Source organism: Camponotus vicinus, unplaced genomic scaffold (assembly GCF_025532165.1).
Source record: "Camponotus vicinus isolate PSW18456_S1 unplaced genomic scaffold, iyCamVici1.0 SCAF_9, whole genome shotgun sequence".
Lineage (NCBI taxonomy): Eukaryota > Metazoa > Arthropoda > Insecta > Hymenoptera > Formicidae > Camponotus > Camponotus vicinus.
The window spans coordinates 18,567,414-18,593,928 of record NW_028141981.1 but is presented as its reverse complement, the minus strand read 5'-3'; the positions used below and the strand labels follow the sequence as shown (position 1 = coordinate 18,593,928).

General features: G+C 29.8%; 5 protein-coding genes and 1 long non-coding RNA gene across 21 annotated transcripts in view; 4 read left to right on the top strand and 2 right to left on the bottom strand.

The window, feature by feature from the left end:
• Nucleotides 1-199: 199 nt before the first annotated feature.
• On the bottom strand, nucleotides 200-7,864 carry Frtz (WD repeat-containing and planar cell polarity effector protein fritz). Of its 2 annotated transcripts, none has more exons than XM_083109664.1 (15): nucleotides 6,857-7,864; nucleotides 6,623-6,752; nucleotides 6,367-6,544; nucleotides 6,099-6,292; nucleotides 5,903-6,003; nucleotides 4,929-5,043; nucleotides 4,610-4,819; nucleotides 4,378-4,541; nucleotides 4,198-4,305; nucleotides 3,113-3,321; nucleotides 2,903-3,026; nucleotides 2,658-2,827; nucleotides 912-2,593; nucleotides 678-804; nucleotides 200-572 (listed from the first exon to the last, which is right to left on the bottom strand). In XM_083109664.1, the coding sequence occupies exons 1-15, from the start codon at nucleotides 6,937-6,939 to the stop codon at nucleotides 487-489; spliced, it is 3,681 nt and encodes a 1,226-aa protein (XP_082965790.1). In that variant the 5' UTR covers nucleotides 6,940-7,864; the 3' UTR covers nucleotides 200-486. The 2 variants fall into 2 exon arrangements, with proteins under 2 accessions (XP_082965790.1, XP_082965791.1); XM_083109665.1 differs by having other exon boundaries at nucleotides 4,198-4,302; nucleotides 6,857-7,860.
• Nucleotides 5,064-6,326, top strand: LOC145977561 (uncharacterized). The gene is made up of 3 exons (XM_083109669.1): nucleotides 5,064-5,481; nucleotides 5,621-5,905; nucleotides 6,038-6,326. Exons 1-2 carry the CDS (start codon nucleotides 5,242-5,244, stop codon nucleotides 5,876-5,878), a joined length of 498 nt encoding a protein of 165 aa, XP_082965795.1. The 5' UTR covers nucleotides 5,064-5,241; the 3' UTR covers nucleotides 5,879-5,905; nucleotides 6,038-6,326.
• On the top strand, nucleotides 6,903-9,408 carry LOC145977562 (uncharacterized). 10 transcript variants are annotated; one of them, XR_014440556.1, is made up of 4 exons: nucleotides 6,903-7,535; nucleotides 7,610-7,768; nucleotides 7,858-8,435; nucleotides 8,478-9,396. It is a non-coding gene; the product is annotated as an uncharacterized LOC145977562 (long non-coding RNA). The 10 variants fall into 10 exon arrangements; XR_014440555.1 differs by having other exon boundaries at nucleotides 6,905-7,535; nucleotides 7,858-8,253; nucleotides 8,313-9,393; XR_014440557.1 differs by having other exon boundaries at nucleotides 6,906-7,535; nucleotides 8,655-9,391.
• A 1,029-nt stretch (nucleotides 9,409-10,437) lies between these two features.
• On the top strand, nucleotides 10,438-12,905 carry LOC145976721 (uncharacterized). Of its 2 annotated transcripts, none has more exons than XM_083108049.1 (3): nucleotides 10,438-11,609; nucleotides 11,685-12,093; nucleotides 12,253-12,905. In XM_083108049.1, exons 1-2 carry the CDS (start codon nucleotides 10,548-10,550, stop codon nucleotides 11,979-11,981), a joined length of 1,359 nt encoding a protein of 452 aa, XP_082964175.1. In that variant the 5' UTR covers nucleotides 10,438-10,547; the 3' UTR covers nucleotides 11,982-12,093; nucleotides 12,253-12,905. The 2 variants fall into 2 exon arrangements, with proteins under 2 accessions (XP_082964175.1, XP_082964174.1); XM_083108048.1 differs by having other exon boundaries at nucleotides 11,685-12,153.
• Nucleotides 12,164-15,409, bottom strand: LOC145976720 (coiled-coil domain-containing protein 22 homolog). 2 transcript variants are annotated; one of them, XM_083108047.1, is made up of 8 exons: nucleotides 15,223-15,409; nucleotides 14,696-14,867; nucleotides 14,313-14,613; nucleotides 13,961-14,205; nucleotides 13,454-13,870; nucleotides 12,936-13,376; nucleotides 12,668-12,859; nucleotides 12,164-12,573 (listed from the first exon to the last, which is right to left on the bottom strand). In XM_083108047.1, exons 1-7 carry the CDS (start codon nucleotides 15,270-15,272, stop codon nucleotides 12,740-12,742), a joined length of 1,746 nt encoding a protein of 581 aa, XP_082964173.1. In that variant the 5' UTR covers nucleotides 15,273-15,409; the 3' UTR covers nucleotides 12,164-12,573; nucleotides 12,668-12,739. The 2 variants fall into 2 exon arrangements, with proteins under 2 accessions (XP_082964173.1, XP_082964172.1); XM_083108046.1 differs by having other exon boundaries at nucleotides 12,164-12,551; nucleotides 15,223-15,408.
• Pns (DENN domain containing pinstripe) overlaps nucleotides 15,090-26,515 on the top strand; it is a 25,942-nt gene continuing 14,516 nt past the window's right edge. For 2 of the 4 annotated variants that reach the window (XM_083108043.1, XM_083108042.1), the window contains exons 1-3: nucleotides 15,091-15,455; nucleotides 15,922-16,434; nucleotides 26,151-26,260. In XM_083108043.1, the coding sequence (XP_082964169.1) occupies nucleotides 16,317-16,434; nucleotides 26,151-26,260 (228 nt within the window). In that variant the 5' untranslated portion in view covers nucleotides 15,091-15,455; nucleotides 15,922-16,316. Of the gene's footprint in view, nucleotides 15,456-15,921; nucleotides 16,435-26,150; nucleotides 26,261-26,515 lie in introns of those variants that run through there. The other 2 variants (XM_083108041.1, XM_083108044.1) reach the window with 2 other exon arrangements.

The following is a 26,515-nucleotide window of genomic DNA, read 5'->3' as shown; positions in this document are numbered from 1 at the left end:
ATGTATTCTTTTTGATAAATATTTTCTTTTCATTACAAATTGCTTAAAATTTTGAATTGAATCAAATTTTAGAAATGAAATATGTGTGTGTATATCTGAGGAAATATATTATCTATATCTGAAGTTTCTAATTTTGCTTATGATATTAGATTTTTAGCTCTTTAACAATATATAATATAAAATATATATATATATATATATATATATATATATATATATATATATGCACCACACACAATATGTAACAAAAGATTATTTAACAACAAAGAAAAGTTGTGGAAAAATTAAGAAGTAAGATCAGGTTTTAAATATGAATTAGGAAAGTATTCTTTTCTGTGATTGGATTATCTAATTGACAACCTCTATCTTGTTTCTGTCATTGTATTATCATAACGATACACATACATATAAAATGGTATGTGCAAATACTCCTCGCAACTTATTAAATTAATTCTAATAAATTTTCTTAATATTCTACTTGTAAATTTACAATAAACCAAAATGTACAACTTTAATCTTTGTATTGTCATCAGATTTTGGAGATTCTTTTACTTTTTCGTCTGTATCGTTTTCTGCAAGGAATTAAAAAAAATAATTAAAATAATAAAGCAATATTCTATGTAAATTACATTTTAACACACATAAACATGAAACACCTGCTAATGTAAAATACTTACTAGATAATGGTTGAAAATCTTTAAGATAATCTTCATTACCCAGACAGAGTGGAAGACTTTCAGCTAGTTCACGTTTAGGATCGGTTACATGTGCTTGTGCAGATCGTTTCTGCCTATGTACTGGAATCTATATATGCATATATATATATATTTATATTTATACACATAAAAAAGGATACATATTATTTTAGAGATACAAGATATATATTTTTGTTAGATAGAAACTATACTTACTGTACCAGGTACTAATATGTGAGTGACAGTATCCGAGAACTTCACTTTTGGCTTTTCGTTAGAGCTTATTGGTACATCAGTGAACGACGGACACGTGGAGCAGGTCGTTGGATTAGTAGTAGATGTATTAATTATAGGCAGAGGTGGTATATTGGAAAGTATTCTAGTTTCTTTATTTACATTAAGGTTTTGGAAAGACCTCGACGAGTATCTATTCTCGAATAATCTATAGCTAGGATGAAAATTTTGCGAGAGAAAATTTTTTTTGCCGACTGTTTGTGAATGCTGCAAGCTTGTGTCATCGCAAACTCCGTGAAACGGTACATAATCTAGATCATAATTGTATCTATAAGTTTTGAAAGACGGGCTTTTTTGGCTTTGAGATACATTAGACGATGTGGAATTCGGTTTCTGTAAAATGCGCGACGACACGCAAGTTGCTTTGCTCGAGGGAAACTTGTGTATCGATTCGTCCGTAATGTTCGATAAACCTGGAGCACTTTTGGACAGAGGATAATTTTTCCTGGGTAGACCATGAAGATAGTTAGCGAGAGAGCTTGTCAGAGAAGGTGGTGGTGGAATATCGATGCTTGTTTCTTTTTCTTCCACTGTTGCAAATTGTTGTAACTTAATGGCTTGATCATTGCCGCTAAATCTAGTCGGAAACGTAATTTCGTTACTTTCGGGAACTGTATTATCGGCATAGTTAAACGAAGTGGACATCATATTGTCGCAGATATTGTCTGGAAGAGGTGATTGAGCTTGAGGCAGACGAGCATCATCAATGAGAATTCTGGTTAATAATTTATCAGTTATCTTCGAGGGCTTTGCACTTTGCAACATGGAAGAAGTTGTTTCAGAATTATTATTCGTTGTATTGAAGGAATTACTAAGCGAAACGGGAGCACTCGTAATTCGAGTACTGAACGATGTTGACATAATATTACTATCAACGGCACTATTTAACGAGCTTGCTAAATAATTCGACTCAATGTCTTCGGATTCATACACTGGTTTGTTGAAGGGAGTTGAGATAAAGCTATCATCCTGCGTGCAAGTTGTCATCGCATTGGTGACAAAACCATTGAAGGAATATGGTATTTCATTAAGTAAAGACTTGTCGTACGATCTAGTGTCAAAATTGTCGCCGGATTGATCATCGACCATTACGTCTGATTCAGTGAGAGAAACACTGCCGAATGATGTAGTCATTAAATCGTCCGGTGCATTATTAAACGTTGGAGAACTATTGATGTTCGCTATGTTACCTGATATAAAATTTTGTATATTGTATGATTTGTTGAAAGAGGTCGATGCTAGAAATGGATTCGAAACGTGCGAAGAGTGATTAAACGAAGTTAAAATACTGTTAGAAGTATCCAAGAGCGAAGGTATTAGAGTATAGTCAGTCTTATTAATGGACGAAATATTGTTATAAGATGTAGACAGTGTGTTTTTGATAACTGGTAGGGGTGGGATTTGACTGGAGGCTTTTCTATAATGGCGCTTTTTCGACTGTTTTAGACTAGCTCGTTCCTCCTTTCGAGAATCCTCGCTCTCTTCGCTATATGTTTCTTCCTCCTCTTCATCTTCTTCTTCTTCCTCTTCCTCCTCCTCTTCTTCACCTTTCTCATTGCTTGAATCAGAGCATATAGAACACGATGCTCTCGAACACGTCGAATCTATAAAAAATTTTAGCTGTATTTTATAATTTTCTTTTCGGAATATCTTCTATGTAATTCTTACGCGAATCATTGCAACTGTTTGATCTACTCAAAATATTCTCAGCTTTTTCTTTAGCTGCAGTTGCCAGTTCCATGTCATTTAAAACCACAGCATAGAAATGTATATCCATAAAAAGATCATGATCGTTTAAATCAATAGCTAATCTGAAGGCTTTCTCAAACATTCTATACCTACAAAGTTTATGGACATTAGAATAAATTTATTTCACACAATATTATAATATTGTATTGATTAACGTGCGTTACCTTAATAAATGATAAAAGAATCGTCTTGTTAAATCCCTCACTTCATCCCCGTATTCCTCTTCAACGGCCTGACTTATCGGTTTAATAGGCACGTGAAAGCTACCTAGTGCATTTTGTATCAAACCTGTTTCAAATTCATAAAATTATATATTTTTTAGCCACTTACAATTTTTACCAATAGATCATAGAAATAACGAAATTTTATTTTACCTTCGCGTTCCGTTGTTAGTGGCAACTTGAATAAATAATTTAAGATTTGATTGAGTGAGTGCATACATATATGTGAATGTGTATCCCAATTCATCGATAACAATAAGGCGGTTGCCTGTTCTATCCGAGATTCGGACAAATATCTTCTGACTAGTTCGTCTCCAGATAGAGTGTCGCCTTCGATTACCTTAATAACGCCTATCGGTCCTCTGTTGATACATAACAAAAATTGTTATATAATTTATTTATACAGGGTATCCGGAAAATCGCCCGCAGTACTTCGAGAAGTGATTCGGGGCCCAAAAAGAAGGAAAAAAAGCTATATAAACATAGGTCCGGAAATAAATCGTTTCGAGTTATAGCCATTTTTATGTTTAAAAAATCGTAATTTATAGTCCGCTTGGCATCCCCCTTTTTTAAACTTAAATTAAAAAATTTAAATTTAAATTTTAAATTTAAATTTTTAAATTTGAATTTTTAAATTTAAATTTAAATTTTTAAATTTGAATTTTTAAATTTAAATTTAAATTTAAAATTTAAAATTTAAAATTTGAATTTTTAAATTTAAATTTAAATTTTTAAATTTGAATTTTTAAATTTAAATTTTTAAATTTGAATTTTAAATTTAAATTTGAATTTAAAAATTTAAATTTAAAAATTTGAATTTTTAAATTTGAATTTTAAATTTAAATTTGAATTTAAAAATTTAAATTTAAAAATTCAAATTTAAATTTAAAAATTCAAATTTAAAAATTTAAATTTAAATTTAAAAATTCAAATTTAAAAATTCAAATTTAAAAATTTAAATTTAAATTTAAAAATTCAAATTTAAACATTAAATTTAAAATTTAAATTTAAAAATTTAAATTTTTAAATTTAAGTTTAAAAAAGGGGGATGCCAAGCGGACTATAAATTACGATTTTTTTAACATAAAAGTGGCAATAACTCGGAAACCACTTATTTCCAGACCTATGTTTATATAGCTTTTTTCCTTTATTTTAGATCTCGAATCACTTCCCAAAGTACGATTTTCTAGACAGCCTGTATATAAATATGTTGTCATAAAACGGTATATGATTCTTACCGTTCAAAAAGTAACAAGAATAAAGCATTGTTATTGTTGTAATAGCGAATTTGATTCGTGTCGCTTTTCCTGTTCCATTCCATATGTAGCAAGGTATGCTGATTCCTGCTTTGTATAATTATTTCATGAATTGGATTTTATTGCAATTTAAATACATATATTATCTTATTATGCTCGTACTTGAAATATGGTGATAAGTCGAGAATATTCGCTGGTGTTGCTTCGTCGTTCAATGACTGGCTTTTGATACACGTTAGAGTGATATCAAAATGTTGAAACTGACCTCTGTCATTACCCACTACGAATATTATACCATCGCTATGCCAAGCAGCTAAAGTAGGTATCTTAAAAGAGAAAAAAAAATAGTTTATTTTTGTAAAATGTACATTCTATTTAATAATATATAACTTACAAATGCAGCCTTTACACTGGTGGTTGTCGATTTTGTTTGATCATATATCATAATAGTGCCATCAATACAACATAATAGCAATAATTCCTGATGAGGTGAGAATCTCACGCAACTTGTATGCGTCGGCAGTGGTACAGAAATTACGGCAATTCTTTTTAATTTATTCTGTCGAGAAACTTCATAAGTACGCCATTCTACAGTGACTTCTCCCTATATATTACACATTTATATATACATATTTTTTTAATATAATTATTATATATAATTAAATCTAGATTAAATTGAAAGGATAAAATTATAAACTACACACAACAATTACCTTCCTTGAAACTTTTTGTTCTACAGAATGAATAATATTGTCATCACATATATCAAACGTAATACACAAAGGATCAAACTCAGTACGTATGTAACATAACAATTCTAATTTTGTTCTGAAAATATCAATAATTAGAGCTACACATTTTTGTACATAACACACACACATCATAGTGTTTGTATATATGTACACACACACATATATATAAGCATAATAGGTCTACATGACCATGGCAACAGGCATAGCGACATGCATAACTAACCACATGACTTGACATTTCAGAAAGATTTGTAATAATTAAAGTAACAGTTATATGAAATTGGTGTATATTAATGTTATAAAAGAACGTTGCATAAAAATGTCTCAATATTGGCATGGTCATTGGACAGATGATACATTCACATCAAAAAGATTACGAAATTGGGAAATTCCTAAATGGTATCCTAGTTTGCCAAGCAGACACTGTGTCATTACAAAATTTATCACAGATGATAACGGTCATATATTAGATGATGCTAAAAAAGACAAACATTCACCATGGGGAACATATAAAGTTTGTATAAAATTTCAAATGCATTAAAAATTCATAAACATAAATTATTTATATAAAATAATTTTTTTATATAATATTATATTACCTCTTAAAATTTTACATGCATTGTGTAAAAAGTGTAATAAAAAAATATTGTAAGGGCACATGGGATTTGCCAAAAAAGATTACCAGAAATATTGCTAAAGAATTATCAATGATTCCTCAGTATAAGAAAGATTCATGGGAACTGTACGTAAAGAAACATCAGAAATTATGTAAAAAAATGGAGCAAATAAAGATTAAAGAAAAAACAAAAACCATGGAGCCATCAAAAGATACAGCAAAAAGAGATGAAATAGACAAACAATCTTGTATATTTGTTGAAAAGGATGAAAAAGATTTAAAAAGCATGGCATAACTAAGTATATTCTTTAATTCATACCCTGTAAGTCGAAACAGATGCATATTTGCACGATGATATTGTTTCATAGCAGGACTCCATGGATAAACTTCATTCATTGTAGATTTTCGCCAAATTAATATCTATAAAAGTACATACATTTCTTATTCATTTCAGGTTGACTGTCAGATATATTTTTTTACTTATAATTTTTAGAAACTATTTGGAGATTATTTACCAAGTCAGCAGACTTGTTTACTTGAATTTTCTTGTCGAGTCTGCGTCCATTAGGTACAAATAAATCTGTTGTGATTAATTTAGGTTCTAACTTATTGATCTTGTCAAAGATGTGTGATTTAGCTTTTGTAAAATATACCAGTGTCACTAGATTATCATTATATATACAAACTAAATGATTCTTAGTAATAATAACTGTGAACAAAGAGAGATACAATATTATCTTTTTGTATAGTGAATAATTTTTGATGAATAAAATAATATATTACCATCGGATATAAATTCTGATAACTTTCCTACAAGATATTTATCAAAATGAATTTCTTGTATATCACCACTGAAGAGGCAAACTTGTATTTGTACTAACAAACCATTGCTGAGCATTAATTGTACAATAGAATCATTATACCATTGACAATAAATTACAGAATTATCTCTGAGTTGATCCTGTATACAATAATAAAAATTCTAAAGTGTATATTCTCTTTATAAACTTTATCTAGAACATTTGATAGATTATTATACCTCCAGATATTTAATAGAATATTTCAACTTGTTTCCCTTTTTGTTTTCTGGAACGTAAATCATACCACGTTCTTGACAGTAAGATCTTTTACCTTCTTCATACGTGCCATCAATTCGTTTGTCATGGTATCTATAAAAAAAATTATAAACGATTATTGCAATAGATTTATTTATGACAAGACACAGAGCAAAAATTTGTGTAGAAATAGTTATTAATAATAAATGTTTCTTTACTTGAATGCACCAAAATCCGAGTCTTCTATGCTTATATTGTCATCAAAGCTCCAGAAAATCACTTCTCTCATTAACGCGAACATTATAAAGCACACTTTTAAATACAGAAAATATCATGAGAGGTTATGTACAATACTATATAAACAATAGTGAAAATTTGTGTATTGTGTATAGTGCTATATAAACAATTTTTTTTTATATCTAGTGTCTAACGTGCCGTCAACCGACTTTACCTTTTATGGTTTTTTGACCTATAAAACTTATATCTTTTCTTTCTCTTTTATATCAATCCTACTTTATATAACCTATCACTCTTTCAACCAACTTCTCTAATCAAGTAAATGGTAGAGGATCGTGTATGTATGGCCTATTAGGAGAGTATGTTTAATTTTGATTAATAGGATGGTACAGCATTAGGAATAGAAGAGAGAATTGTCTAGTTTAGTTTTTTGGGATTATCTTTGTAATATATAATAGGAGGAAAACCCACGAAGCAGGACTAACGGATCGGAATCCCAAATTTTGACCATGAGTTGTAGGTTAGAGAGGGGTTTGATCATGATCAGAAAAAAGATGTGGTTTTCTGATGGTGTGGGTGTGACCAACAATCTCATATCTCTTTCTGATATCACTGATTACAGTTCAGTCGCAGTTCGACTCTGGCATCTTCTTTCAAATTGTAAGGAGTTGCTTTATGATTAGGAGAAAGAAAACGTTTATTATGTAAACAGATACAAGGAGCTATTATTCCAGTAATTTTTAGAATTGGAGAGCCAATGATTTATGGGACAACTTTATCAAGAATTAAATCATTTACAACATCAATTCATGCAGCATTGGATAGATTTTTTGGAGCAATTTATTTATAAGGGGAAGTAATATTTGGATTAAATTCAATGTTTGGACCATCAGGTATTTTAGCATCGTTTATAATGACTATTAATACTGAAAATATTACGTTGGTGGTTTCTATTTAATTAGGCGTGTAATTGCAATTATAGATGGGCTGTGATAATATTTGGATATTTGGATACATATTGTTACAGCTGGAAGTAAATCAGTGAAAAAGTTTTATAAAAAAGATCAACATTCAGTTTGATATAAAATTCTATTAACATTAGTATTTATAACTATTATTGGATACTATTTATTTACTGTCAAATATTATAAATTACCAAAAAAAAGAGAGATTAAAAATTAAGCAAAGTAAAATAATTATTTTATAGAGAGAGAAAATGAACATGAAAATTGATCTAACCAAGATTGATACAGAACAACGTAATCAAAATAGTTTATCAATTGATAAAGAAAATACAATTGGAATTTTAACAATAATCAATAATGAAGATGCTAAAATAGCAGGAGCAATTAAAGATAAAATCCCAATCATTGCCAAGGTGATTGATTTAATATTTGATCGTTTTACAAAAGGCGGGAGATTAATTTATTGGAGCAGGAACATCAGGTAGACTTGGTGTGTTAGATGCTTCAGAGATGTTACCGACATATAATGTTGGCAATGATCGTATTCTGGGATTAATAGCAGGTGGTGATATTGCAATTAGAATACCAATTAAAGGTGCGGAAGATAATAGTAATTTAGCTATTAAAGATTTAAAAGATCATAATTTAAATTCATTAGATACTGTGATTGGAATTGCTGCGTCAGGAAGAACACCATATGTTCTTACTGGCTTAAAATATTGTAAATCAATTAATGGTTTAGCGATTGGATTATGTATGACAAAAAATTCAAAAATGTCAGAAATTGCTGATGAAACAATTATAATTGAAACAGGGTCAGAAGTTGTCACAGGAAGTACAAGAATGAAAAGTGGAACAGCAACAAAATTAGTATGTAATATGATATCGACAACATTAATGATTAAATCAGGAAAGATTTATCAAAATTTAATGGTTGATTTGGTGGCAACAAATGAAAAATTAAAAGTTAGAACAGCTAAAATTGTTAGTGAAGTAACAGATTGTTCACAAGAAGAAATTGAGAAAGCTTTAAATGCATGCAATTATTCTTGTAAACATGCAATTATTATGTTACTAAAGAATGTTGATTTTAAAACAAGTCAAAAATTATTAGCACAACATAGCAATCGAATAATTGATATTATTAAGTAAATAAATTAATTTAATGATAAAATTCTAATATTTTTAGTGTTTTTATTCTCAAAATGTAGATTTTAGATATTTTTTATTAATAAAAATATATTGTTAAAGCAAGATCTATTATATGGTGCTGGAAGTAATAGTTATATTACATTTTTTAACTTTTGTAATATTATTCGTGATTCTCGTCAAGTACTAATCCTTGTGGTGAGTATCTATTAGCACCATATTCAGTATGTAACTTAGCGCCAATTAAGCTAATTAACTTTGTTAATAAAGAAACAAGGAAATTTTATGTGATAAATTAGCTCAAATTATTAGAATTTGTATTTGTTTACAAGATAATGTTATTGATGCAACATCATATTTCTTAGAAAGTAATAAAATTCAAGCTTTAGGAGAAAGATGAAATTTATTAAAAGTAATGGGATTATATGATTTATTAATTTATTTAATGTTAAATATGATAATGAAGAGGGAAATAAAGTTCTTGATAAGTTATTTGAAACAATTACTGTAAATACATATCGTAATTGATGTAGCTATATATTAACTGAAAAAGATATTTATTAACTATATTTATTAAGTGAAAAAGATCCCTATTCTTAAAATTTCGTAAAAATATTATTGAACAAGATTCATGAATAATTTATTTAAAGATTTATTGAACAAGATTTATGAAAAAAAAATGAAAAAAAGAATATTTGAAATTGAAGGTATTTTTAAAAAAAAGACTCATACAATTGATGCTGCCACGTAAAGGTATTTTACCAACATCTGCGCATGCGTATGCAAGTGTTGGAAACACGCATGCGTACACAAGTATTGGAAACGCGCATGCGTACGCCAGTGTTGGAAACGTGCATGCGTACGTAAAGGTGCTGCGCAGAAAACCATTGCGCATACCTGCGCGGTGCCATTGCGCAGAATTCAAAATGAGTTTTCTGCGCAGACGCTTATAAATTTCAATGATACCAATGGCCGCATTCAGCGGACTCAACCGCTAAGTAGCAATCGAACATGATTGGTTTCTACTTTCAGGTCCGACCAATCAGCGTCGAATTACATCGGAAAATCTAGTAATGTTGCCCAACTGTTGAGTCTGCTGAATGCGGCCAATGGCTGCGTTCAGCAGGAAAAGCTGCTTTGCAACTGTTGTAAAATTCGTGAATCTGATTGGTGTATGCTCTTAGATCCAGTCAAAATTAAGAGCATACACCAATCAGGTTCACGAATTTTACAACAGTTGCAAAGCAGCTTTTCCTGCTGAACGCAGCCAATGGCCGCATTCAGCAGACTCAACAGTTAGGCAACATTACTAGATTTTCCGATGTAATTCGACGCTAATTGGTCGGACCTGAAAGTAGAAACCAATCATGTTCGATTGCTACTTAGAGGTTGAGTCTGCTGAATGCGGCCAATATTACGTTAGATTGGTAGTAAATTTTATTATCATCGGATTGGCTACTCTGACACCCGGTGTTCTGTATAATATAACCTCAAAAAAAACCAATACCAATATAATGTTATGATTACACAGTGTGAGAGATAATAACAAATAAACGAAATGTTGAAAACGTTTAGATTTAGTCACAGGTTCTGTCGCGCTTGTAGCGGACCTAAGAATGTGACGCAGAGAAGACCATTTCTATCGGAAGCGTATCGCTGCGAGGAGGCGTGGAATCGTAGATTGGAGTCGCCGTTATTACAAAAGATCGAGCCGATGACGATGTTCGCCGAGTTGGACCAAAAATACGGGAGCGTGGGCAAAGTGAGCGCCGTCGACGTTGACATCTTCGTCAACAGCGTCAACGACAATTTCTACGTCGACGAGGTGATGAGGACTCTGCACAATCTCAGACAATCCACGGAAACGACCAACATCCTCGATTCTACGCATCACGCTGCGATACGGTATTTCCTACAGCACGATTTTACCCAGGAACTGCACGAGGTACTCAGTGACAGACTCAACTATGGCATCTTCCCTGATTATTTCGACTACAATATGCTCATGGATCATTTCCTAAAGAAGAGAGATTATGCCTCTGCTGCAAAGATAGCGAGCTTGGTCATGTTGCAGGAAGATGCGGGTCATCCTATTACGAATGCTTTGTGCATTTATGCATGTCATATGTATCTGGAGAATCCTGACGATTGGAAGAAACCTGAAATTCCACAGGATACATCTAAGGAGGAAATAAAGATACGTGTAGGGTATGTTAGAAATCCTTATTTTGACGATCACTTTGATCTCACCGATCCACGAGATCTAGTTGGCAAGACTCTAAGTTTTCAAGGAAAGCATAGAACGGATGCTCTAGGAAGAACTTGTCAATTGAGAGGTTTAATATTATATAAAAAATATGATGATGTATTGAAATTGATTAAGGAATGGTTGGAGACAATACAAGACAAAATAGTTCATGAAGAAGTATTTGAATTAATATCAAAGGACAATAGTAATCTTCAAGATCAAGATATTGAAAAGTTCAAACTTGTAGATGCCTCGTTACTCCTCTTAAAGGAGAAACAAAATCTTAGGGAAAATTTAATTGAAACAATGGAGAATCTTATTAGAGCTGTTGTAAAGGAGAAAGCTGAGGAGGATATCTCTAAACAATGTCAGGTAATGAAAAATTTTTTTTTAAATCTTTTTCCAATCAATTATTCAATATTTAATAAATTAATTTTTCCTTTTTAGATTTATTCCAATTGGGAACAAACAAGGGTTTCAATATTACAAATGCAAATAAAAGCAATAGAAAAAGAAAGAAGACTAGCTAATATAAAAGAAATAAAGAAGCAGTTAAAAGAAAAAGAACAACTTTTGACTTTCTTCGACAATGAGGAAGAAATCGAATTACAAATAGAGAAGATAGAGGAAAAAGAACGCAAAGCGGACGAACGTGTGCATGGAATGTACAAAAGCCAAAAGAAATTAAGAGATTTGGTTACTGCAGAGTCTTATGTACCACCAGATGTTAAAAGTAAAAATTGAAGTGTGTGTCTGTTATAAGAAAATAGAATATATGTACAAAGGATTAAAATGAAAAAAAAAACCAACAAAACAGCGTTATCTGTTCACATATTGATATTGCAATATTATATATGTAAGTGTCACATACCACTTACTTCATCAAAATAATTTGTACAAGGAGAATAAGTATAAAGTATATAAAATTGATTTTACCATTATTTATACACATCTTATATTTTGTACATGTTCTTTACTTAAAAGTGATGTGTTTTAGCATTTGTTTTATTTACAGCTGTAATCAGATCTTTTTCAAGCTGCGTGAAATATGAAAGTTGCTCGATGCTAAAAAATTATTAGGCTTTGTAACAAATGATGTTCCTTTGAGCATTGAGATGTTAATGTGTTATTATTATACACTTGGCCCGAGGCTATAAAAGCCTAGCGCCTGACTTCCAGGCCAAGGCACGTTTTTCAGCAGCCAACTTAGTAGATTCGCAAAGATTTTTGCGGGCAATATCGCGATATATCTTGCCAGCCGTACGGCTAAAAAATGTTTGGTCTTCGATGCATTTGATCATATTCATTTATATTCTGTAAAAGAGCAAAGAAGCGTCTATTTTACTTATATAATAGTACAGAGAAAAAATCAAGTCATTTATATTATTCTGATATCATACACAATTAATGTTAAAAATGAACTTTTATACCTGCATTGAATATATTTTTATCTGGTCCTGAATATTACAACATGTAAAATGCGACCACACTATACATAACAATCACGAGGCTTTACTTTGTAATTGTGCTGTTAATGCAGCGGTTTCTTGTTTCATCTGTTTCAAATCGGCAGTTATTCTCTCCAAATTAGCGCCGACATTCTTAGCGGATTCGGAATCGATCTAAATAAATATTACGTAAAAATATATAAAATTCTTGCGCTAGGTACACTTCATTTTACTATTATTATCATTTTACCTGTTCTTCTAAATCCCTAATCTCTCGTATTGTCGCGCCTGTTTCCTCGACTAAACTTACAAGTTCGTTGCAATCCGAATGTAACGTCGCTAATAGTTTGTACGCTTTTCTCGAAGCTTCGTTCGTTCTCGCATCTCGGAATATCAGTTCATCCACAACGGTGAAAGATCTCTCTAATCTGCCAGTAAGCGTATTGATTTCCTTCTGAATCTCACGAGTGTCCGCCAAAACTTTATTTATTTCGTCTCTCTGTTTCCTAACATTATTTATTATTTCCAAGATTCGTTGAGTATATGCAGATCTATTTACTTCTTTTGGAAGTTTTTGAACTTCCGCAACCAACTGTGAATGCTGTTGGTCCTTATTTCGACATTCCTCTTGAAGTTCTTTCTCTTTTTCTTTCAATAATTTTATCTCATCTAACTTCTTTTGGCTCGCGTTCTGTAAAAGATCTATGCATTTATAAAATACAAACGATATTTTTATTATCTTAAACTTGCTAATTTGGTATTACTTACAGCTTTTGTGGAATGCTTTTCCCTTTCTTGTCTATACTTCATAATTAAGGGTACTCTGTGCTTCTCCCATTGATTTGCTAAATTAATCAATTTGTTTGTGCTAATCTCAATTGCACATTCCAATTTCTTTATGTTCTCTGGTCCATCTTGAAGCAATTCGTATGCTCTTGCTTTAACCTTCTTTTGTTCTTCATTAATTTTTAATTCCTTTTCTTCATTCTGGCCAGTAATCGTCGCGTGTGCTAATTTAGTAGTTAGTTTTTTGATTTCGCTTTGTATTTCTTCTATATTTACTTTAAGAGTTTCACACTCTGCTTTCATGTTTTCTATTTCAACTTCCTGTTTTGCTTTGTTTTTTAATGTTTCCTGATCTGGAAGCACTGAATGTGTTGCAAATTCTGGTTCTACCTGAGAATTCTGAAAATTAAATTTAAAAGTCATATTGAATATTTGCAAGATATTCTACTGTATATGTGTGTGTTGCTATATAACAAAAGATATACTTACTGCTGAAGTTTGTGTCTTGTTCTCTAATGAGAACTTGCTAAGCTCATTGACAATATTATGTGCACTAGAATGAGCAATTTTTTCAGATTGTTGGCTATTCAACCAACTTATGCACTCCATAATATCCATCGAAGAAGCATTAAGTGCTTTTGCATTGTACGATATCATAGAAGGTAAAAAGCATGAAATATTTTGCATTTGATCAGGCACTGGTTGTAAATAGCGCATGTAATAGTCTTTGTAATCTGCAATTAATAATAGTACTTTATATCATATATCATATATAATGATATTGTTTTCTGACACGCTAACAAAAAGAAATATAATCCAATTTATATTGATATTACATTACCATCTCCCATATTTGGAACCGGTACCTCGATATTTACAGATACATAAGGGATACTCGCTCTTCCTCTGTTCCTGACTCCCTTTTTATGACAATAATATGGTAACCAAGGTATCGAAAGTCCTTGTGATATCGCAGATGCTACTGATTTTTCTAATAAAGCAACTTTACTGATGGATTCGTTTACAGTTTTCTCACTTTCTTTTGGCAGTTTTTCAATGAGAAACATAAATACTCTCCGTAAATCTGCTTCCGAGTTATATAGGAATGTTTGATAACCAATGTCACCTCTGTATCCAAGTTCCTAAAATATTAATTAATTGATGGAAATTAGATGAATAAATTATGCTATACCCAAATTAAAACTTTAAAAGAAAAACATTTACCGTGCATGTTTGTGCAAGAGTAGCACCCAGTCGAAAACGTGCTGCCATATTTACAGGTAGTACAGTAGACAATCCTAAACCTGGCCTTATCGCTTCTAAACATCTCACTGTTGCTTCGACAACTAGTTCAGTATTAAAGCCACTTAGGTTTGTTACACTCTCCTCAATGTCACTGAAAACATTAATATTTTTGAGAAGAACGAAAAAATTACACAGAATTTGTCGGACAAGATAGAGTCTCGTGATATTCTTAATTTGCGAGAACTTTTCAGGGACGCTGACAAGAAAAAAGGTACACTCGTTTCATTCTTCAAAAAAAAAAGAAACATTTCTATAAAGTTTTTAGCAATAATCTTTTCATAAATTACATTTGAAAATTCTTCGTTGCAGATAACATGTAATTTGACAATTCCAAATGAAGCGATTGTCATAGACGAGCTCACGTGTACGACGTTAGATTACGTGCAAACACCGCCCATCGGAAAGAACGGCAAATGTCTGTCTATGCGAGTGGAACCGACACTTACCAGCCTATTTGTCGCAACGAGTGAATTATTATATTGTCGATCTCCTCCATTCTATGTAAAAAGATGAAAATTCTATGGAGCCGCTAACGCCCCGCTCGTATCGCGTGTTTATGAGGTTTGGCTCGATTTGATCATCGAGATCTAACCTTCCGGCGAGCGTGACAAATACCGACAAATATTCATAAATACATGATTGACTCGCGCATGTGTGTATGTACTACATTGCGCAGATGGTACGTTTCGATATTGCGAACCGGGAGAGATTTGAATTCCCTTTAATCAGATTTCCAGAATTTTTCTCAACATAATTTGCATACTTGTCGATCATATGTTATATGCAAAATATTTAATATTTTCTTAAATAACAATTTAAGTGATTGATCAATTATTACATTAAATATAATTATTACATTAAATAGAATTAATTATAAATTTAATATTTTCACACACATTTAAAAAACGGGCTTTATTTTTGTTTTGATCAGAAAAGTATTTCGAAATCAATTTATTTATTTACAGATAACAAATAAATACCTTTTTGATCAAAACCAAAATATTTAATTTCGAGGCTAAATTTTTGAGTTATAAGTGATCGAAATTTGTTTTATTATATTGACAAATTTTGATCGCTTTTAATTCCAAGACTATTGTAGCCTCGATATATTTGTACTGAGATTTTTTTATTTCATTTTATTACAGGAATACTGGAATATGGAGGTTGTCAGGACCTGTAACAGTCCGCGCGCGTACTGCGGGGTGAAATTAAATCGCGCGCCAAATCACGGCGCGCTCGGCGCGCCTCGCGGTCAACTTCAGACGCCGCGGTAAAAGATCGATCATCCGCGGGTAGACCCGCACTCCGCGCTCTGCAGCGCTGCGCTTCGCAGAGCGAGAGAGGACTCTCGGGCTGTTCCATGCGCGTCGCGCGCGCTCGCTCAGCTGTTGTCTATCTCGGCGTGAAATGACAGTCTGGTGCGTCGACGGTGCGCGATGTGGAAATCAATTTCGTGAAGTTCGACGGTGCTGGGTGAAGTGAACCGCAACGCGTGCTATCGTGGTGCGACTTAAAAGATCCTCCCCGTTGCCCGGAAAAGATGAACGGGAGCTTGGGAATAGCGCGCGGCTCGGAGCAACATCCGCAACGGTTCGCGGATTACTTCGTCATATGTGGCCTGGACAAGGACTCTGGTCTCGAGCCGGACAAGTATTTCGGTGAGTATCGCACTTTCCTTTGCGTCAACTGATACCATTACTCCTCGCTATCTCGCGATTCTTTATTTTCGGTGTGTAATAAAATGAGAGAAAAAGAGGGGGTGAGAAAGAGAGAGAAAGGGAGAATGTGTGTGTATGTGTATTATTTTATATAACTAGAGATACAACTGAATTGTCACAAAAACAAAGCTTCTTTAAAACGAGAATTCCATAAATATAATATAATATCTGAGTGAAAAAATACTAACTTTAAATTTGCAGTAGAAAATCTGTTATCATACAAAGAGGGGGATACGACAATTGTTATATAATGGGTTTCGAATCTATCGGTAATGTTAAAGAAGGCATCAAAGATTAGTGTAAACGATGATAAAATGTTTTAATATTAATAATAATTTTGAGTTTTTTTCCAGCGTGAATTAAACTTTACACAATATTAAAGCATCTAACAAAAGCTTTAATTATCATGAAGATCTTAATGGAATTCTCGTTCGCAATTTAATTACATGGTTTTATATGTGAATTAATTGACCTATCAAATGTTAATTTCGAGCAAATTGGATTGAAAATGTAGAGATATTGCGATTATACTTGTGGGACAACTCTTTATCTAAATTTTGTAAATTAATAATTTTTCTGCAACTAACATGCAATTAACGTTAACGAAATGGATGGGCATGTTTTAAGTATAGAGTATATAAGGTATAAAAAAAGTAGGTTTGTTCGTTTTAGCATTACTTTCTCATACTTTCTGCATTTAGAATGAAATAAACTTGGACTTTCGGGAAGGGAAAAGTGCAAAAAATAATATAGGAAGTCTAGCTTTCCTAATATAAATAAAGAGAACGTTTAATATTTGATTTCTTTGTAAAGCAGCTGAGTTCCTAGTACGCGAAATGGACCGCGCGATGGTCGATCCAGCTGGCTCTTTGTCGTTTTAGGCTACCATACGCCTGAATAAGGGAGCCTTATAACAATACGCGGGTTTAGCATCCTCCTGAGAAAACGTCGTCTCGTTCGTGCGGGACGGTTTTCTGCGAAAAGATCGTTTTACTGAAAGAGACTCCCTCGAGAGCTCCCGCAGCTAAAGGCGCTTATATCTCGTAACGAGTGGCTTTGCTATCAGCTGTTGATCAATGTTGTGTTTGTAATTCCGGGACTCTAAACCCTGATATTATTTGCGACTCTCGTTTGGTCTTAATATTAATTAATATTAAAAATTATAAATACAAAAATAAGAAATAAGATTATAAAGAAATTTAGAATATCATTACGAAATTTTTACTTTCTCACGCAATTGGATACTAAAATCTGAGAAAATAGTTCTAATATGATGCAATAATATATTATTTGATTATCGGATTTAAAAAGAAAGAGTTTAAGATTAATTCTTAGCAAGATTGGCAGCCTTCAAGATCGGAAGTGTAAAAATATCCATAAAAAAGAGATAACGCATGTCCCTGAGAATAAGGTCAAAGTTTACATGTATGGGGAGCAATATTTCCATTTTATTACATAGGATATTTCCGTAAAGAAATTCCCTAAAAGCGAATAATATCTTACAAATAAGATTAATGACGAAGAGTTAAAAAAATTGAAATTATCTTTCGAATTTAATGAAATTATCATTATACAGCATTACATATGTTTAAAAATAAGTAAAATAGAAATTTGTATTTCGAGAAATGTTCTTTTTTTGACTGAAATATAAATAAAAAAAATATAAATCTAATTTTCACGAGTGAAATAATAGCTTTTATAATGGTAAGAATGTAAAAATATTTCATATGTGCTGCCGTTTTATCACATTTATTATGTGAATACAGAAAACATATATTATTTTCTTCCTATATTTTTTTAATTAGTCTGCCATTTTTAATTAATCTATATAACTGATTTCTTTCTTAGTAAACTTGCTGAGCATTTTTAAATATCAATGATTCTCGAGTACACTTCACCCAGTTTTATGGCAGTTATTCATTTTCTGCTTCAAACAGAATACAATAACTCGATTGTGTGTAAGCGACTCTTTGTTAGAAGTATTATTATTCATTGGACGCATAAATCGATAAATATTTCTTTTTATTTGTAAAAAGTTTATTACTTGCTATAATATAACGTAACAATGTAAATGTAAATTTTCCGTTATTAAGAAGAAAAGAATAAATACAATTATTAAAATATTTAAATATGTGTCATACGTATATATCTGAACTGTTTTTTTTACTATTTTAATCAATTACTAATTCTTTATATTTATTTTTATAGCTTTTTAAATAATAATATCACTCTTTTACTTATAACTTTAATATGAATTTCTTTTTTTTTTAGCAATCTTCTATTCTCTTAGGTCTTCTTTTTTTTTACAAATATTAGCTATCGATATTTTTCTCATACTTCATTCCTTTCACTTAGGACCTCACCCTTCTTTGCGTATGTCCAATGATTCGCAGAAGGGTTGCATATTACCCCTTAAATATATATTTTTAGTCTATTGGAGAGAGATTTTAAGTATTATATTAATGTGACAAAATATTTATATATTGTATCGATAACTTGGACCAGATAAATTTATCGTTAAGTTTTTCGTTATAAATTTGTAAGAAGCTCTGTTTTTATTATTAGAAAATTTTATATTTGAAAAACTTTGAATTTTGAAATATACATATATTTAACATTTATTACACTTAAGATTTTGTATTTAAAATAAATTTTTCGGGCAAAAATTGATTGGGCATGAACCGAATTTCTTCTTTCTAATTATTATGAAGCAGAAACCTTTATTGCTCGTATGTGCATCTGTGTTGGTTCTATATAATCACGTTTCCGCCTTTTAAACGCATACTTAAATGCCGGTAGCCCCTTCATGTACAAATGACCCCACGATGACATCATATGTGCTCATAAGAAGGGGAGAGGCAACTTATCTGGGTAGGGAAAGCTCCCTAGACCAGAATACAGGAACAAAATCGAAAACATATAATTTGTTTTATTTTTGTATTTTTAATATTGCCATAAATGAGGTCAAATCCAATCTCGCTATTATAAAAAATTTTGAACAATATCTTTTCAATTTTGTGGAATAAAATATTTTTGAAACAATTAAGATATACCAATTAAAACATGGAACACATAAATTAAATTTAATGTAAATTACGTACATGTTCTATAATTTTAATGTTTTGTTAGTCGATATGAGAAGATATAATTAAAATCTGTTCCTTTTTATAAATTAAATAATTAATATGATAAAATAATCTATATTTTCATTATCATTTCGCTGAAATCAGAAACAATAATTAGAAATAGATACATTTTTTTATATAAGAAGCCCAAGATTGTTTAAATGAATATTCAAATCCAGAGAATACATTTGTGTGTTCCCCTTTCTATTTTATCTAATTAATAATTTTTAAATTTTATATATCTTTATCAAAAGAAAATTCTCAAACACAAATTCCATGAAATTTATATAAATTACGAATTTTTTAATATTATTAAAATTTTATTATTATTTCCCAATCTTTTAATTTTCATTTTCATTTTCATTTTTTCTTTCTGTATATATATATATATATATATATATATATATATATATATATATATATATATATATATATATATATAGAAAGAGAAAATTAAAATTAAAATGAAAATTAAAAAATTTGGAAATAATAATAAAATTTTAATAATATTAAAAAATTCGTAATTTATATAAATTTCATGGAATTTGTGTTTGAGAATTTTCTTTTGATAAAGATATATAAAATTTAAAAATTATTAATTAGATAATGTTATTTCTTGAATTTTTTCAATAACTTAATAATCAAGTATGCTAATTGTAAATTGCTAATTGTAAATTATAACAACAAATCAAATCACAGGCTTTCAATAATTAACAATGTAAGTAAGTTGATAGAAAATGAAAAGATAATTAGAATCAAAAACATATTTTATTGACTAGTGAAATCTATAACAAATTCAATATTCTAAAATAAAACGAATATATTTAAATGTTTTTGTCTCTCTTCGGGCTATCTTCAATAAAACTGAACTTGACAATATTAAAACAATACATATGTAATCTAATGAAATGTATGAAGAGTGAATATTGATCTATAAAATTCATAATTTGATAAAACATAGAGATTTTTACACACTTTAAAGTAAACAAACAATATCCCACAACAGTCAAAACATGATAGCAAGTCGAACATATTCCATATATGAAAATGTATGGAAAAAGGGCATGCAACTCTTATGTGTGCATCTTCATATATATATTGTGCAAAAACTACCAACTCACTAGTCATACGACACAGAAGTGTTTTGAACCACCGTTCAAAATGCAGTTATTATAATAAATTAAAATTAATAACGAATATAAGTCATACAAAGTAAAAGTCAAAATAAATAAACGTATATATATTACACTCAAATCTTAATTGAGGTCATTATAATTGGTAAATATGCTTGCTGCAAAATATCGGTATAACTCTATAAATCGAGACAGTTTATTTACCTCTTTATGTAGGCCGTTTCTGACAACATTTTTTCGTAAATTAGGTTGTCTAGAATCTTAATAGTTTCCCAATTAAAGTCATAATTCAACAATCTGTATTCGGTGATTATGGATGCGCTATTTCTTTTTATCTAATTTTTATATTCTTTAATTTTACTAGAAAGAAGTCTACGAGCTTACCCTACATATTGTGACGAGTCACAATTATTATATGCGATTTCTACATTCATTTTATCCTGAAATATTGAATTTATTATAGATTTCGCTCGTCAACGTTATGTTTTTGGCTCTAATTAATCCTTTATTTTCTATATTTCAATTTACTTATAAATTATAAATTATAAATTTTCGTTAAAAAAATATAAATTTTTTAAAGAAATTATATATATATTGTGTATAATCCTTTTTCAGATATTTTATATTCCGTACAACTTCGCAAAAAAAACCTGCTCTCTTTCTTTCAGACTGTCGCGTGACATCAATGCAATTGTACACATTTATAAGTACGCGTAGGCGAACGTACACGTGTATGCACTATCCATAGGCGGATTCACAGAAAATATTCGTTTGTCCGACACCTCATATGTTCATCATGCTCTTGAATCAATACTTTCCATGGCACAGAAGCTTATCGGTCATTTATTGCTCGTTTTGTGCTTTCCCCCTTTCTTGTTTGGACGTACTTTTCTCTTTCTTTTATCGCGTCTATAAACTTTGCTTTTCTTGCATCTTATGTATACAGGGTGTCTATTCACTGGAAAAACATGGAAAATGTAAATTTTTCAGAGATTCCTTTTGTACTTGAAAAAGTCAGGAAATTTTTATGAAATTTTACTGGAACCCTCTCTCTCGAAGAATTTTTAAAAATTTAATTTTAAAATTCTCTGTGATCATTTTGCTCTCATATTGTAAACAGTCGACAAACCAAGTAAATTATATGTTTAAAATATATTATAAATATATATAACTTTATTTATATATTCATATAATTTTAATTTATATAACTTTATTTATATATTCAACGTTTTAACAAAATATTGAATATATATCTTTTATTGTAATTTTTAGTGATGAAAAATGAAAATTTTATGCAAATGAAAAATGTTTATCATTATCGAAAATTAGTTAATTTTTTTCAGTATATTTACAAATCTAGCATTTGAAATTTGTGTTTTAATTTTGTATGAGTGAAAATATTAGAAAATACAGGCAATAAAAAATTTATTTTAGAAAGTTACATCAAAAAATCTTCAAAAATTTTCTTTAGCTAGAAGTTTAAACAAAAATATCTGGAAAATCAGGGAATTTTTAAAGAGGAAATCTCTTTATAAAATTTGAGTAGACGTTCTGTTACACTATTTCGTATATGCATAAAAATATGCTGTCGTTTGCATATTCCTTGAAAGAAACGTGAATTGTTCACAAATGAAATGAACGACATTTGAGAAAGAAATTTTAACAAAAATTTTAATATACGTGACATAATCATTATAGAATAATTGTAACTATTTTATGGAATTCTGTGAGAAGGTAATTCTGTATAAGAAATAAGATGTCTTGCAATTACAGTTCTGTTTCAAAAGGATTACAAGTTATAAAATGATTTTTCGAATGTTTTGATGTGACTTATAAATTACATAACAATCTCATAAAACGAAACAGTAATGCATATAAAACTTAAATAAGTATCAAGATTCTAAAACTAAAAAATTTTTATCTTTTTTTAATATATATATCTTTTGTGTTATAACAATTCATCTTTTTATATATTGTTTGTAAAGAAGCTTTTTAGATATTTAAATGTAGCGCAAGAGATTGTATATATATTCAAATGTATATACTTCATAAATGTTTATTTTATCCCTGTTTGTTATAAAAAAACGTATTTAAAATATTCTTTAGATTACCTATTTTATTACTGTTAGTAGTTGCACGTAAAAGTATAATTATGAATGTATTCGTAAAAAAAATCATCTCCGCAACGAAGCGTATACGAGAGTAGAAAGTATGGATAGCCACATGTGTAACTGGATTTAAGGACAATATATTGGCGTAATAACTAAAACGAAGATATAGTAAGACCTTATAAGCAAATTTTACGAACAATATTTGATATAATTAAATATGTTGAAAGTAAGTTTTTGTCGGACATTTATTTATATATATATATATATATATATATATATATATATATATATATGTGATACATGAAATATATTACAAAGTTATGAACAGAAAACCTGTGTCTAAAAGATTGGTTAACAATTTTCTACGCTCACTTAAACATGATGACGACGAATCTGCATGACTCATTTTCAAAAGAAGGATGCAATGATTTTAGATAAGTAGATCATAGATAATTTTTGATAACGTATTGAATATTGAATCATAAAATGCGATTTTTGTTATGTGCAAAGTATAAAAAAAAAAGTCTGGAAAGTCTTTTGCGTTTGCATAATAATAATTAATGAAATGTATAATAATATAGTAAATAATTTAAGACAAGAGAATAAATACAAAAAACATGAAATATATAATACAGATAAATCATTGAAGAGCAACAAATTTTATTCATAATCACAAACAAAATCACAGTCAAAATAAATGCTGGAATTTCTTCATCTATTTATATAAATTATTTGATATTTTACATAAATTCATTACTACTTTTACAGCATTAAAACAAAAAGATATTTGCTGCTTCAGTATATTTAGAATGTAATATATAAAATGAAAAAATATTCATATAATTACATCGCATAGTTTTCTAAAAATAGTGAGCATATAAAAGACTGAGAAACTTGCTGGAACATCTGTTTCATTGCGATTTATTCGGAGACTTCATGTGTGTAGATGGGAAATGAAAATATCGGAAAAAGACTATCGGTCTGTTAATGGAAACTGGCGATTTCGGCGATGACCGATTCAGTCGATCCATTCGATTATCACCGCCGTTACGCTGAACGTTATTTCCAGGCGGAGATTGACTGTTGATGTTTACATGCTAGTTGATAACGTCAATCAAGAAATTTCAGATTAAAATCAATTTTATATGTATTTATTCAGATATATACACTTTATATAATATACTTTACATAAACATTTTGTCTCATCTCATACTTTCAATTATAAAAAAGCATTTATAACTTTTTTTTAAATTATATGAAGCATAATTTTTGTTAGGCTTTTTCTGCAAATAATTTGTATTACTGTGTAAAGAATGTAATGAAATATATGTAGAGCGAATATGATTAATATATTTATTAACATTTTTATTAATATGCACAAATGCTGATAAAATAATAAAATTTTATGGATCATTACTCTCTTAAAATCTTTCAAAATAAAATGTTATAAATTCAATCAGGAAACTTTATAACAAGACGTAACATAACTTTATTTGTTTAAAACAAGATCCAATTGCTGCATCATACGACGAGAATTATTCTGTAGAATGGATTCTCAAATGTTCGTAAATTAATCCGGAATACGAACTTGAGATGTACTATCTGGCTTCAATCCGAAGGAAATTAGATGTTAGCTTATAAAGGTTTACGACAGACTTTCGCTTGTGACATTACTTTATAATGCTTCGAATTCAATTTTCCCTAGTTCTGATTATCTATCTTGGTAGTTACAATAAAGTTTTACGTATCTCTTGAACAATATTTTGTATAAAATATAGTTATCTTTACCAAAAAAATGTATAAATGTACAATTACAGTATTATATTATTATAGAGTACTAGTTCAAATAACCCATTTTATATAACTAATTTAAAATACCTAACGCATTTATATATATATAAATTGTGTAGAGAGATATATATTCCTAAAATTATAATTATATATATTATATTTTTAGATGTATTTGACTTATTTTTTTTATATTTAATTTATATTATTTTATATTCTCTCTAAATTTTATAATACAAAATCTATTTATAAATTTCTATATTTTTTGAGAATAAATTTTTCTAATATAAAAACAGAGGACTCAATTAGTATCTGTCGGTTGTAATTAATAAAGTGACTAAGGACATCCCACAATTTTTTCAGCATGCTTCATTTTCCTTTTCTCTGCATCTTGTTAGAGTAGATTCATTGTTCGCCGTCTTGGTAGCTCTTTGATCACAAACGATTAACCTTATACAGAAGTACTCTTGTATTTCGAAGTGTGTAGTTGGATTGACGCCAAGGCCTCCTTGAGCGTGTCTTATTTAAGTCTGGTCCGCACAGCATTTGAGATCGCACAGCATTTGATAACAACTTGCTGATTCCGTTATAAGATAGTTCTAGCGAGAGAGAATTTCCAAGCGAAATTTCGTTTCATGAAAGATTGAACTCTATGCTAAATTTTCTTTTCTTCCATCATAAATATTTTCACTACATGTTTACGAAGAAACTTCGTGCCAGAGAAGTTTGGCCATAATATTTGTAACGGAGAACGAGCGTAGTTCTTTAATCTCTTAAATAAGATTCAGCGGAAATCAATGGCAAAATATTCATTTGTAATTACATATGAATAATATTTTTTTTGTGTAAGCACAGCGCTACAATTTATTATTTATTTTGTAACTCGTATCTTTCGGCTTTGAATGACTTTCATTTACATTTGTAATTTTTATGTAGTGTAAATAATTCCTTAAATATCTAAAGTAAAATATTTACAAGATCTAACAGCATCTACAATCTAGAAAAAAAAATAGAAGTCATAAAATAGATTACAAGATGTTAAATTTAATACTACTTTTATTTCATTTTTAGATATTTAAGGAATTATTTACAGATATAAAAATAAAAATTAAAATCGCAACTTTGATTGTGATTCATTGATTCCTTAAAATCAAAAACAAATTGAAATTGAAATCAAAATCAAAGTTGAAATTGAAATTGAAATCGGAATTGAAATTAAAATTGAAATTGCAGTTTTATTTAGTCTTAAATATTAAGTATTGTAATTTAAAATAAAAAATCTAAAACTGAATACAAAAATTAAAACAAACTTCAAAATCAAAAAATTAAAATAAAAAATCAAACAATAGACTTAAAATCTAGATAACTTCGTAATTGATGAATCTCCACTCCCACCTAATGAGTCTTACTTCACTTCCTTTCTGCTCATAAACAATTTATAAATAATACTAAATACTTATTCAGGAACGATATATATATATCATCTATCGTTTTCGCAGGTGATTCATTGCAGTGCACGCCTTTGGATCGGGCATACAAAAGCAAAGTATTGGGACATTATCCAGATTCGGTACCATGGAATCCTTTCGACGAACATGCTGTGTGCATGGTATATATATATATATCTATTATTTATCATAATAGCTGCTAATTGTAATTAGAGTTGAAGATTCCGCATTTTTTGGATAAAACCCATGTCAATGGTAAAAACTGGTATTTTCCGGCAAAAACAAATCTTTCTTATTTAAAAATGTTATAATAAATAGAAAACTTTTTTATCTATATATATTCATCAATTGAGATATTTTCTAATTCAAATTTTATCCAAAATAAAATCAGATAATAGATTAGAGAATAGATTATG